Genomic DNA, 13,703 nt, shown 5'->3' with positions numbered 1-13,703 from the left:
AATAAGACACATCTGACTGGCAATGCAGAACAGGAAGTCATGAGGAGTGTCGCATGACAGGGAAGTACCCGTTTAGCGACTAGGGGTTTTAATACTTACTGAACCTGTAGGATGTTAAATAACGTCACCTTATTAAACTAATGGCCTAAGTCATTTTTTAAAGTTTTTCAGGAAAAATAAAAAACTGATCTAGAACAAAACTATATGATATTTCTTAATCATTTCACCCAAAATGTTTATAACAAATTATGACTATTTAAATAGAAATAACACTGTCTGTCAGTTATGTAACATAAGAGATTTAAATAGGTTTAAATAGGATTAAATCTGACTTAGGCCAAAATAAAAAGCAAAACAAATTACAAAATGGCCTAAATCAGTAAATAATTTGGCTTAAGTCACAAAACCGTGTGACTTAGGCCAAACAAAAGGCCTATTTTGTCCTAAGTCACACTAGGGAGTTAGGCCATTATACTAAAAGGGGCGTGAACAGCATGATCCTTTTCAATTAGGAGATAGGCGATTTTACCAGAGGTAGCCAGTGTCATGAGGACCTGACTTAGGCAAAAATATCATTTTTGCCTAAGTCTGACTTAGGCCATTAGTTTAATAAGGTGACGATAACCAAGAACCTTGCATAAATACTTAGAAACTATTTTCGAGTAACGTTATAGCCCAGATTTACTATACCTCACTGTCACACACTCACACAAGAGAGATGGGTTTCATTCAAAAGCCTGTTTATCTTAACTTAAAATTTGTAGAGAAGTTTACCCCAGCGGTGTCACTGGAGTTACTGTGAATGTGTTAACAAAACAAACAAAAGTTGATTGTAAAAATTACAATTCTTACTTCCAGTTTTTTTAGCAAGGCATATATCTAGAAAAGGAGCATCTTTAAGGCTTGACATGGCATTCATTCTGACATACAGTACGTAATAAAACATAACCACATTGACCCTGATGTTCCCATTATGGGTATATCATTATAATTGGTGCATTTATATAGCGCTTTTATTCAAAGCGCTTTACATAGATTGTGCATTACATTCACCCATTCACACACACATTCATACACCGATGGCGGAGGAAACCATGCAAGGCACCAACCTGCTCATCGGGAGCAATTTGGGGATCAGTGTCTTGCTCAAGGACACTTCGACACTAACTCTCCTGGGGGAGCCCGGGATCGAACTGGAAACCTCACGGGTTCCATCCGGCCGCTCTACCGGCCACTCTACCCCTGATCCACTGCCGCCCCATGGTGAAAATGTTCAGAAATTGTGAAAAAAAAAAAAAAAAAAGTAGCACAAACAGCTGTCAAAAATAGCTCTTGTGAGCTTGTGGATCGGTTATTTTCACTTTTCAATGTACAGCAAAGTACTGTGTATAGGACTTAAGTGGTTATGATGGCACAAGAGTGAACTCGAGTCATCTAGCAGCCAAACAACAGACCACTCACAGTGCACATGGGACCCTGCTGGCTCATCCCCTTCATTATCTATGTAAATGTGGTGGCAGTGGAACAGGAGGTAAAGTGGCCACTTGGGTTCAATACCCGGTTGCTACAGGCTTAGTGTTTTGTTTAGGGTGGGGGGCATTTTCAAGCCTTTGTATTATTTGATAGAGATAGTGGACAAGCAGGAAAAGGATCTCGAGTCAGAATCGAACCCGGGTCGCCTGTGCAAGGACTGCACCATAATGGTTTACTGACTCTAAATTTGCTTGGGAATTTACAGTTACAGTAAATACTGATTATGTGCAAATGTGCAACTACTAAAGGGGACACGTTTATTGGAAAAGCCAAAGTAGACAGAATGTCAAAGAACCGTCAAACTATAGCTGAAGTGGCATCACATAAAAGATGTTTGGCTAGGCTGTCAGGTAGATTCCATGGACTTTGGGACCACTGTTACAATTATATAATAGGTTAGTTAACAAATGTATTGTTGTGTTTTACATGACAGCTGTAACATTTAGATGTTGACGAGGTTATCATGCAGTTTTGCTGTTTGCTTTACCGCTAGCTACTGGTTGATAATCCAGACTGACAAATGACCTCAAGCAGTGTTGTACTGTACTGGTTTTTCTAGATGTTTGAATATTTATGAACCACATGGAAACAACAAGCCTTTGTTTTTTTTGTGATTATCCATTTGGCTTTTTTAACGTACTGTCTTTACCTTTTAAACCGTCAATACAATATTCAATCAATCAATCAATCGAAGTGGTTCTCCACAGGTTTTGTTTTGGACTCAAACCTTATCTTCACCAGGAAGCAACGACCCAATGTGCTATGTTCCAATGTGTCCGTATCTTTCGGTTCACGACCCTCTGGTTGAGGCCTAAAGAACTGTGTACACAATGCAAAGGTAGGACCGCCCTGTCGACAAAATCCTCCATCAGGGGCAAAAGCATCTCTCTCTGAGGACTGTGTTGGTTTGGATAACTAACAAGAACTACACAACTTCTGCAACGAAAAGACTGGCAGATCAAGACACCATGGCTACACAGGTACATAGATTTAATATGTTCTTATTGGCATTCAATTCATTCTAGGGTGAAAAATAAATCATAACATTGTAATACTTTATTTGGATAATTATTTGTATATATATATATATATATATATATATATATATATACATAGATTTTTTAATTAACCTTTTTATTACATTTTCGTGTCCATCATTAAAACATTTCATTACATTTCACTTCACCCCTCAGCACAAATTCATTAATATTCTCTCTCTTTATCCTGTGTTCAAACATACCATCATACCCTCAGTTAATTTGGCGCTATATTTAATGGTACAGCATTGGATTTTGTGTCACCTGTGAGGGTCAATGACCATGGAGTCATAGCATTATCTACGTATGTATCTAATCACAACCAATTTCTAAAGTAAACTATCTATCTATAAATCCTATTGCACAATTTCATTTTTATCTATTTTTTACCTCAAAATATTTTCACTTAAGATATATATTTTCTGATTTCTTATTCTTATCCTCCGGAATAACCAAAAATATAATCATTATTTCTCAGTTGAGCTTTCTGTAGACAATCCTTCAGGAGAGATCTATCAATAAAATGCAAGCATAACCCAATGTCTGACTCTAAATACATTTTCACATTTACGTCTTGGTTCATAATGTAATGTAGTATAATATAATATACTGTAATTAATATAATAATGTACACGTATAGAGTCATAATATTTGTGTTGCCTATGGACAGAATGTGGAGTTTGTGCGGACAGGCTATGGCAAGAATTCAGTCAAAGTACTGTTCATCAGAAGAGAGGGACCCCATCAATCAATTATCGAACTGAATGCTACTGTGGAGCTCACACTGAAATCCCATAAGGATTACCTGGATGGAGACAACTCGGACATCATCCCCACAGACACCATCAAGAACACTGTCCACGCCCTGGCCAAAATCAAGGGGGTAGGTGTCCATCTGCAATGACAAATGTATAGCCAACATAAGGATGCGCCATTGAGTGTGACCCAATGTCATTTTGAAAGCCATTAGCTAGTTGTACGTACCATATCAGTATGTTTGGATAAATGGTTTGTTTAAACGGTATAGACAAATCCAAGATTTGGAATTAGAGCTCAAAACAATAACCACACATCTTAGTTCAGTGGTTCTCAAACTTTTTCATGTCAAGGACCCCTAAATCAATATTGGCCACAGATCCCCATCTGAAAATATTTTGTGCCAGGGACCCCATACAAGATTTGTGTTGTTAAAATATTAAAAAAATATTCCAAACGTTTCAAACCTTTTCACGATTTGTTGAAACTAGCAGATCTTCATTTTTCAAAATTGTTTTTTTCTTTTCTTTTTTTAAATGGCAGCTCACAATGTAGCAATGCGGTTCTTTGAGAGCTTGTAGATTAGCTATTTTCAAAATAGCCGATATATATATAGGGTTAAAGTGGTTAAACTGATTTGGATGCTATATTAACACATTTTGTGTTGTGTGGGACCCCCTGGAACTCCTGAAAAAGGTAGTGCACACACATCCGTGGTAATAAATCAATCAATTACCAAGTGGAGCTTTTTGCAACTTTACCAGTGTGCAGACTCTATTCTTTTTTCACCCCCTGGAACTCCCCCAAGAACCCCTGGGACCCCACTTTGAGAACCACTGTCTCACACTGCACTTTGTTTCATACATATCATGTATTCAGGTGAAGACCATTGAGCAGTTGTCTCTGGACATCTGTCACCATTTCCTGACAGCTTTTAACCATGTGCTGAAGGCCAAGGTTTCCATGGAGCAGGCTCCTTGGAGAAGGCTGGAGAAGGTATTACATTACATTACATTACATTACAGTCATTTAGCAGACGCTTTTATCCAAAGCCACAATAAGTGCATTCAACATAGGTAGGGAACGAAACTACTAATCACCAGAAGTCTTAAGTGCATTTCCTGCAAAAACAAGCAACCAAGAGTATACCTAGCGCTAAGGTATAGAACTCAGTGATCAGTCCAGAAGTTGAAGACACCTATAAGCCATTTTATTACACCATGTAAAGTCTGGCGTAATGTTAGCCTGGTTCCAGACGAGTGTGTCGTGTGATATTGTCTGGCTACGCGAGGCTAGCGTAATGTTTGCCATTCAAGGTCACATTGATGATTTCCCAGTTAATTTTGGACATTCTGCTCTTTTCCTTGAAGATCCTCTTTTTTGCCTGGGCCCTCATTTACTTTGGACCACAACCAAAGGGTGGGTGTAAAAACGATTGGAATCGGCATGTGTATTGCGCGAGGACCCGAGGGCGTCATGCGCCAAGTGGGAAGAAAATCCATACGGAATACGCTGATGTCATCAATATGATGTCACAGACTGGCCTAGACTCCATATTTGGGCATGCCTGACACGGAACTCCATATATGGGCATAAAAGGGACACAGACAGATACAGCAATCTATATGGACATAAAAGGGACACGGACAGACAGGCGGGTACAACAGGTTTCTGGCAATGGGTACAGCGGGTATTGTATAACTGGGTGGGGAATGAATTTCCAACTTGCATTATTCCTGAGAGGGCCGGTGAGGCGGCGTGGTGCCCGGCATCAAGTCTGTCGGATATAGGCAGTTGTCAGGAACCGCCGATCCTACTGATATGCCCATAATATGGGCATATACTGATGGCATCAGGGTACACAGACAGACAGACAGACTGACAGATGGGCTGACAACTGGAACAACGGGTATTGCATAACTGGATGGGGAGTCGTTCCCGAGTAAGAACTCTAGTCTAGTAATTTGAATTACCAGCTTTCCCCTCTGGGCGCAAGACATCCGGAGGCAACTGAACAAACAGATTCGAATCATTTTACAGTTAAACACCCACCATTTATTGTGGTCCAAATGATCCAACAATACGGCCCAAGTTTAATTTGTATATGAGTTTTTATTAAACCCCTTTAAGATCAGCTAAGATAATCACTGGCATGATTTAATTGTCTTAAGTATTGCTCTGGACAACAGCGTCTGCCAAATGAGGTAAATAGTAGCAGATAACATACAACATAAATGTACTTTATGCTGCTGTAAGGGATGTATACAATCTGACTGTTAAAGCCTCTAGTGCAATGAATCAAGTATACCATTAGTATTTCACATATTTGAAATGTTAACCATGCTGTCCTAGTTTGCCATTCATGAGTCCTATGATAACTGAAAGAGTTGCCATTCATTCAAAGTCTCTCTGTCTCTTCACAGAATGGGGTAGAGCATGCACATGCATTCATATACAGCCCAGAAGCATGGCGCTTCTGTGATGTTGAACAGGATCTCAAAGGTGCAGAGAAACAACAAACACAGTAAATGCGCAACACCATTGCATAACACCATCTAAAGTAGTAATACTGCATCGCAGTTGTATGTTTCCGCCAACCAGTTTACATCCATGTCTATAGTGAAGACTTTAAAGGCATTTAATAAAAGGTGATACATGTATTTTATTTAGGTGTAGGTTATCACTATACTGTATGATACATGTTTTGTGAGTTTGACCTTGATATTTACTTTGACCACCAAATTCTACCACCAAATTCTTCACTTCAAACTGTGAAAATGTGCATGAAATGCGTATGAAATCTTGAGTTATGGCCAAGAACGTGGTTTGTCAGTTCATCCAGGATTCCAAGTGGACATTTGTAACATCTGTAATGAAATTCCCTTGAGGCGTTCCTGAGATATTGCATTCATGAGAATGGGGTGAGGTCACAGTGACAATGTTTTATACCCCTTTTAATCGCAATCTGGTTGATCCTTCCACTGCTTGCCACGGCTGTTGTACCCTACTGGCTCACCTGCCAATGAGGAGCCCCCACCGGGAGGGCGTAGCACCTCTGTCCTACTCCAAATGTTCAACGTTCCCTGCTGACAGGCAGGGAATGTCCCACCCCAGCCCGTATTCGTGCAGTGACAAAGATCACCTTCGTCAACCAGCTTCCTTTCCCCAAACACGGCCAATTGTGTTTGTATAGACGCTCAGCAAGCCAAATGCACCACGGTGGATTAGTTACCTCTGACCACCAAAATCTTCACTTCATTTTATCCTAGTAGTAGATTCTAGTCGTAGCAATTTCTATCATAATTATCTATCATAATTAGTGAAATAATTATTGCGTTATGACTAAAGATGTGTTTCGTGACGTCACAGTGACCTTGACCTTTGACCACCATCATCCTTGAGTCCAAGTGAATATTTCTGCCAAATGCTATATTGAAATTGCTTAATGGGAGGGTGGACCACGGCCACATCACTCTGACTGAGACATAGCCATAAACAAACCCGATACGGTCATATATAGGCAGGGCCACGGCCATGTCACTCTAACTCAGAAATAACCATAAACAAACCCGATACGGTCATATATAGGCAGGGCCAAGGCCACGTCACTCTGAATCAGACATAACGATAAACAAACCCGATACGCCCATTGCATGTCACTATGACTCAGACATAACCACAAACAAACCCGATATGCACATACATATATAGGCATAGATCCGGTTAAAACATTTTTAACAACACAAATCTTGTATGGGGAACCTGGCACAAAATATTTTCAGATTGGGGTCCGTGGTCAGATACATATTAATTTGGGGTTCTTTGACATGAAAACATTTCAGAACCACTGGATAATACATTCCACACTCCGATTCTAGGCAGGTATTCAGCATTCCGTGTCAGGTTACAATTCAAAAGCAACCTGTCAAATCTCATAGGTGTCCCGGTGCTTCACAGCGGGGTGAAGGACATGACGGTGCTGAAGACTACTCAGTCGGGGTTCGAGGGATTCCTCCGAGACCAATTCACCACCCTGCAGGGGGCCAAGGACAGGTGTTTCTGCACGTCCGTCTACTCCAGGTGGCGCTACAACAAGGTTGAGAACGTCGACTTTGACGCTTCATGGTAACAACACAGTTAATGACCTGTGATGGATAGCACAGTCATAAAATGTTAATCATTGTTTATCTCAATGTTCATCCATGTTGGTGATTGTGTGTCACTGAATAAGATGGCAAGCCATCATTTCAAATCAGGTTGGAATGGATTGAGATTGTGCTCTTCATTAAGGGAGCAAACTTGTAATCTTAATAATGATGTTAATGATCACTAATGTATTAATCAGTAATCTTCCAATTAGAAATTAAGATGAGATATCTGTATGTCAATTAATACTGCAATCCCACCGTGTTCCATCCTCGTTATAGGAATTGTGTCAAGGATACAATCATTGAGAAGTTTGCTGGGCCATATGACCTTGGAGAGTATTCCCCCTCCGTGCAGAAGACCCTCTACGACACGCAGGTTATGGTGCTGGATAGAATCCCTGAGGTACACCTGATTCCACAGCAGAACAAGAAGGAAGTAGACACAATCACGTCACATCCATTTATTTTTTTTTCCCTTTTTTACAATGATGGATTATGCTATTGGAACCAAAGGTTAAAGTAAAAAATAGCTGATCTACAAGAGCCTATTGCTTAAAGCCTATAGATCTCTTATTTTCGCAATTTATTTGTATTTCTTTGGCCAAAATACGGACACCAGGTTGTAACACATGTAATAGTCTCAGCAGTACTGTATTAACTACACAGTCCTGCACACACAGAGGTCCTGCCCATTTCTGTACAAGCCCGATTGGACGGAACATCAGTATGGAGGAAGCGTTGTTTATGCACTGTATCTGCGTTACCCAGCCAAAACCTTTATTAAATTCTCAATTCTAGCGTACAATTAGATATTCAGTGTATTCGTTTTGTGTTCTCTTTCAGGTGGAGGAAATAGAGATTGTCATGCCTAACAAGCATTACTTCACCATAGACATGACCAAAATGGGTCTCACAAACAAGGATGAAGTAAGTCCATTTATAACAATTATTCCATCATTATAGGCAAAATTTACTGTGCTGCAACCTCAACTGGAAAAAGGTGTTGCGTCGACGCATTTTTAATTTTGAAAATGTTATTTTTAATGAGCAACACTTATTTATACATTGTCACACTGGTTTATACTTTGTCTCATGATAAAGTGTGACGAAGTATAAATAAATAAAGTCACAGGTCTCATAGGGTGTCAAGTGTTGTTCTCAGATGCCGAGTAGAGACAGAATAACACTATGTGAAAGAACATTAACCACTTTAAGCCTGATTAATACTTTGATGCCAAAACCAGCGTACTATGGACTATAAATTGAGCATATAGGCCTTGGCTTTTTTTTGCCTATAATGATATGCCCAAAATAGGGATGCTAGGGTTAATGTGGTTTACAAATGGTAAATGGGTCTGAAGCCTTTCAAAGAGTAGCTCCATCTGTGACCTCCCTGTAGTTCTAAGACTAAGGGGGAGGTCAGAGATGGCTCTATTCAGAGAACAGTAAAATACATACTGTCATTGTTCTGTGGCCAGTCATTGAATTTCCCTTCTGTCTCCCAAGGTTCTCCTGCCACTAGATAACCCCTCGGGGAACATCAGAGGCACAGTACGCAGGACACGAGCCAAGCTGTGAAGAGCCTAGAAACACTGAAACACATCCATAGGTTATACATTCTAGAACAGTTTCCCAAACAGTGGGTCGGGAAGTAAATATCCCCCTATTTTTTCATTAAAAAATCTAATAATTTCCATAAATAAAAAAACCTGTAAGAAGTGAAAATAGCTTCACGCCGTGTTGTGAGCTTGCTATGTTCACTAGTTTGGGTCCCAGGAAAAACGTCTAATTCATCTTTTGGGTCTTGGGCTAAAAAGTTTGGGAACCACTGTTCTACAATCTAGAATACAGTGGTACAGATTAGAGCTCTATCACAATGTAAAACAGCATGACCAGTCGTCCAATAAAAAGGACAACTGTGTGTTTGTGTGGTTTTCTTTCTGAATGAACATAGGACTGTGAAAAGTAAAACAATCATTATTGTTTCAAACAGCACTGACTCAAATGATTATGATTTTATGACGATCCAAGCCACTGACCAATGACCATGTAATTGACTGTATGATCAAATTAACCCATTACCCATGAATGTTCTTTGGTGAGAAAAGAGCACCATTTATTGCAAATCTCTGGTTCAGATAGTCAAACTCCAGTGTTATGTTGGACATAGACATTGGTCACACATACACTTCAATACACTTTGTCTTGAAGACAATGTTGAAAGCACCACAGGTAAGAAAAAGAATGAGAATCTGTCTTTACACATAAATATCTCATATTTCAATTACCTCTAACCAGATACAGTAGAAGTGCAGGAAAACAGGGCATTCAAAAGGATTGGTCTGCTTTGTGTGTCCACTAGGAGAACACAATTCTTCATTGTTGCATGCTATGAACAATTTGTGGACTCGATGCAACTGTGCATTTTATAGCATAAAAAGTGACCGCAGATCAAAGTGGGACGCATCAGGTTATTTTCTGCACGTATCAAAGTTTTCACATACGATGGAACATACACAATTTCAGCTATAATATGATCTTATGTACAAATACTTTTTTTTAACCAACATTGGTTAACTCATTTTGCACGCGCACGCACACGCACACACACACACACACACACACACACACAAAATCACATCAACAGAATATCCTCCCCCAATTCCCCTCATATTAAATAATAACAACAATATAACAATATAAAAGAAACATAAAATAGAACTTTCAAGCAGCAGAAATAAGAATGGCTGAAAGGGTAAACAGCTGAGTGCAACCCGTGTGTCTCAGGGTCAACGTCTATAAAATAACATTACAGCAATAAAAAAGAAAAAACGTTCTTGTCTTTCCGCGAAGGTGCCACCGTGGCCCGGAGGAGTCTTTGTGAAAGCTTTCTCCTCACATGTTGATTGTCACTGAGGGGGGTTTGTGTGCCACTGGGCTGGTCTCTCTCTGCAGCGCTATGAGGCATTGCTCTTCAGGTGCTGAGTCTGCAGCGGCTTCACGTGGTACTCGTAGATCTTCAGTGCAGGGCCCAACTTTATCGACAATCCCGTCAGGACGTCGTTGCGCGTCATCAGGAGCAGCGACTTCCCATCGATTTCCTGACGGATGCAGTGAGAAATGCCTAACTCATACTCTGTGGTGAGATGGGGGCCCCTCGGCTAAAATAGCCGATCTTCAAGATCACAGCGCGTTGCACTGCGACACATTGTGAGCTTGTAAACTGGCAATTTTCGCCGCGGGACACCATCGTACAACAACAAAATATAAATCAGGCTTAAAGCTGTACTATGTAACTTTCCTCTTCTACCTATTTGAACCCGCTGTCTGCGCAAGTGCTGACATTTTTACCATTGAGCTAATAGATAGCCTGCCTGCTTGCTCAGGGGGGAAATTGAATCTTGACCTTCAGGTCAAAATTCGTGTCAGATCCCGTGTCTAGGTGAGACATGACCTTTGACACAATCTAAATGTCTCAACAGAAGAGCAGGGAGACAAAATACAACCACCCCAATTGTATAAGTTATATTGTATTAACATACCATCCACCATACAGATTGGACGAAATTAGATTTTATTCATAAAAAAAAGTTACATAGTGCCGAATGCCGATTGACCTGTGGTTTAGTGCACAGTTATTTTTGTAATTATACAATGATGAAACGTAGAGGAAGAAGGTACCTGATCCTGGAAAGCAGTGGCTTGCTCTTCGAACCCTGTTGCTTTGAAGTAATTGACGACGTCTGCTACTCCCCAGTTAGCAGGGTCAGGCAGCTGACCATTCTCAACAGGGCTGTGGGGTCACATTGCATGGAACTGTTTTAGCTACTCTTACAAAAACAAAAACACCATGCAGGTACTCTAAATCAACTCCATAACTCTTCCTTTCAATCAGCTAGTGCAGAATATATTATTAATTCGACACAACAACAATATATACCTTTTAGTGTCAACTGATCCATTGGCCTTGTCATCCATGCCAGCTGTTAAAAGAAGAGAATGAACAATATAAAATATAAATTACATCACAAACAAATACATAAATAAATAATAATTTAAATAATCAAAAACTAGACAGGATATCTCTATCTTTTTGGAACCATGGTAAGTCAGTAGGAAAGCCCACACTATAATTCCAAAGCTGTCCAACTATTGTATATTGTGCAATATATAAAGTATACTAGTGGTTCCCAAACTAGGAATCGGGACCCCATATTATTTTGGGGGGTCCTCAGATGATTAGCTTCATGGGCAACATTGTTTTCTCACAGTATACGTGTATACAGGGTATGTGCACATTTCTAAAGTTACAATTGAATGACTTTTAAGATCTTTTTAATACCAAATATTCCAAATTGTCGAATATTGTCAAATATTACGTTTTAAAAAATTGCCTATCTACGCAAGCTTATAGATCAGCTATTTTCACAATGTTTATCTGTGGAACCGAAAAGGAATGCCTACAATTCCAAGTGTTTGTCGGGGTGGGGGGGTCTCCAGTTCAAATATAATTATTTTGGGGGTCGCGGCAATAGAAGTTTGGGAATGTATACATGTACTGTAAGTAGCCTACTTGAAGGAAAGCCTGGGGAATAATGGCAAATTCCTTAGATCCTCTCTAACTTTTAAACTTCCTTATAAGGATCTAGCTTCCCTGTCTTGCACCCTAATTTATGCTCCATTGTACGACTGTGTCAACGGCCGAAAACAGCAGATCTATAAGCTCAAAATGTTGTGATTTCAGCTTATAGATCGACAATTTTCGGCGACACCATTGTACGACAAAGTATGGTTTGCGTTTGACAGATATATCAAGAGCGGAAAAGCACTTGAAAGAATAGATTTACACAGAATTTGTTCAAATGTGTTTTCAGCATTAGACCATTATAATAACATGCAAGATGGTTTATTATTGTAAAATGCATGACAGTATTAAGCAATGTTTAAATGTACTCAAGTACTGTACTTGTTTTTTTTAAAGGTATTTTCACTTTACTGGAGTATTTCAAATTCTCAATACTTTTACTTTTGTACTTTTACTCAAGTAAATTCTGAATACCAGACTTGTACTTGTAACAGAGTATTTCTGCATTGTAGTATTGATACTTTTACTTAAGTAAAAAATGTGAGTACTTCTTCCACCCCTGTCATTGACCAAGTAAATAAACTGACAGACTGTGACATTTCCAAAAGGACCATTTATGACCAGACATGCATCCACTTTGGATTGGGAAAAGTACTCTCATTATTTGACCAACTTTAAACAAATAAGGATATATATATATATAAACACACATACAAATAAACAACAAGTGATCATGTATAAGCTGATGTTTCAACAAGAATTTGACAGCTGCAAAAATTGCAATCTGTGATGTAAAAAAACAAAACTAACTTATATCAATGTCACCCAGACAACGCTACTCGGTTTAAACGAGTTTAACACCAAATGGAATTAATTTTAACAAGCGGAAATAATAAGTTTAAGTTATAAATAACGTTAGGCTAAATGACATTAGCAGACGTAAGTTAGCTATAGCACTTGCTGTATATATATACTGGTAACCAGAAATCTCGCCCCAATACACGCTCACCCCATTTAGTTTGCGGACCAGCGGTTCTTGTATTCTTGCATTTATTTTACTAAGCATAAGGTTAGAGATAAGTTCACGGTTAGGCATAATTTTTACCGAGGTTATGTTTAAGAATAAGGTTAGATTTAGGCATAGTTAACTGAGGTTACGTATAGTAATACCTGGTGAATACCGCCGGAATTGCCCCGGGGCGACTGTGTTTTGGGGCGAGCGTTTTGGTATTCTATCGCTAACAAGGGATAAGTTAGCAACATTAGCTAATACGAATCTTACCTTATTTTAAATGATTCCAGCTTGACAGCGTGAGTTCAGCCAAGTCATAAATGCAGTTCAGATGTTTAATATCGTTCTCATAACGGCGTTCATTTTCAAGGCAGAAACATCTAATAATTCCATGCAATAAAATTAAGGTTTGATGAAGTAACAGCCAGTTTTAGCGTATCTCTCCTCGGTTACAGCTTCCTTCGCCCACATGATACTGATGGTTTATGGGAAATGTAGTTTTTACAGCCAGGTGCCAGTGTTCGTAGATTTGTACAAACTACAAACGGGTACATGACAAAGATAAAGGACGATTAACCACTTAAACCCCATATGGGTAACCCTCAGTCCCTCAGGGCTCAATACTAATGTAT

General features: G+C 39.4%; 2 protein-coding genes across 2 annotated transcripts; one reads left to right on the top strand and one right to left on the bottom strand.

Annotated features, from left to right (window-relative positions):
* Positions 1-2,450: 2,450 nt before the first annotated feature.
* On the top strand, positions 2,451-9,058 carry uox (urate oxidase). Its single transcript, XM_084066470.1, has 8 exons — positions 2,451-2,513; positions 3,241-3,453; positions 4,206-4,322; positions 5,750-5,828; positions 7,265-7,451; positions 7,754-7,877; positions 8,318-8,401; positions 8,981-9,058. Exons 1-8 carry the CDS (start codon positions 2,502-2,504, stop codon positions 9,050-9,052), a joined length of 888 nt encoding a protein of 295 aa, XP_083922596.1. The 5' UTR covers positions 2,451-2,501; the 3' UTR covers positions 9,053-9,058.
* A 372-nt stretch (positions 9,059-9,430) lies between these two features.
* Positions 9,431-13,532, bottom strand: samd13 (sterile alpha motif domain containing 13). Its single transcript, XM_084066471.1, has 4 exons — positions 13,342-13,532; positions 11,415-11,457; positions 11,156-11,267; positions 9,431-10,575 (listed from the first exon to the last, which is right to left on the bottom strand). Exons 2-4 carry the CDS (start codon positions 11,450-11,452, stop codon positions 10,432-10,434), a joined length of 294 nt encoding a protein of 97 aa, XP_083922597.1. The 5' UTR covers positions 11,453-11,457; positions 13,342-13,532; the 3' UTR covers positions 9,431-10,431.
* Between the last annotated feature and the right edge of the window lie 171 nt (positions 13,533-13,703).

Source organism: Gymnoscopelus microlampas (genome assembly GCF_963454915.1).
Source record: "Gymnoscopelus microlampas genome assembly, chromosome: 9".
Taxonomy (NCBI): Eukaryota; Metazoa; Chordata; class Actinopteri; order Myctophiformes; family Myctophidae; genus Gymnoscopelus; species Gymnoscopelus microlampas.
This window is presented reverse-complemented; position numbering and strand designations above follow the sequence as displayed.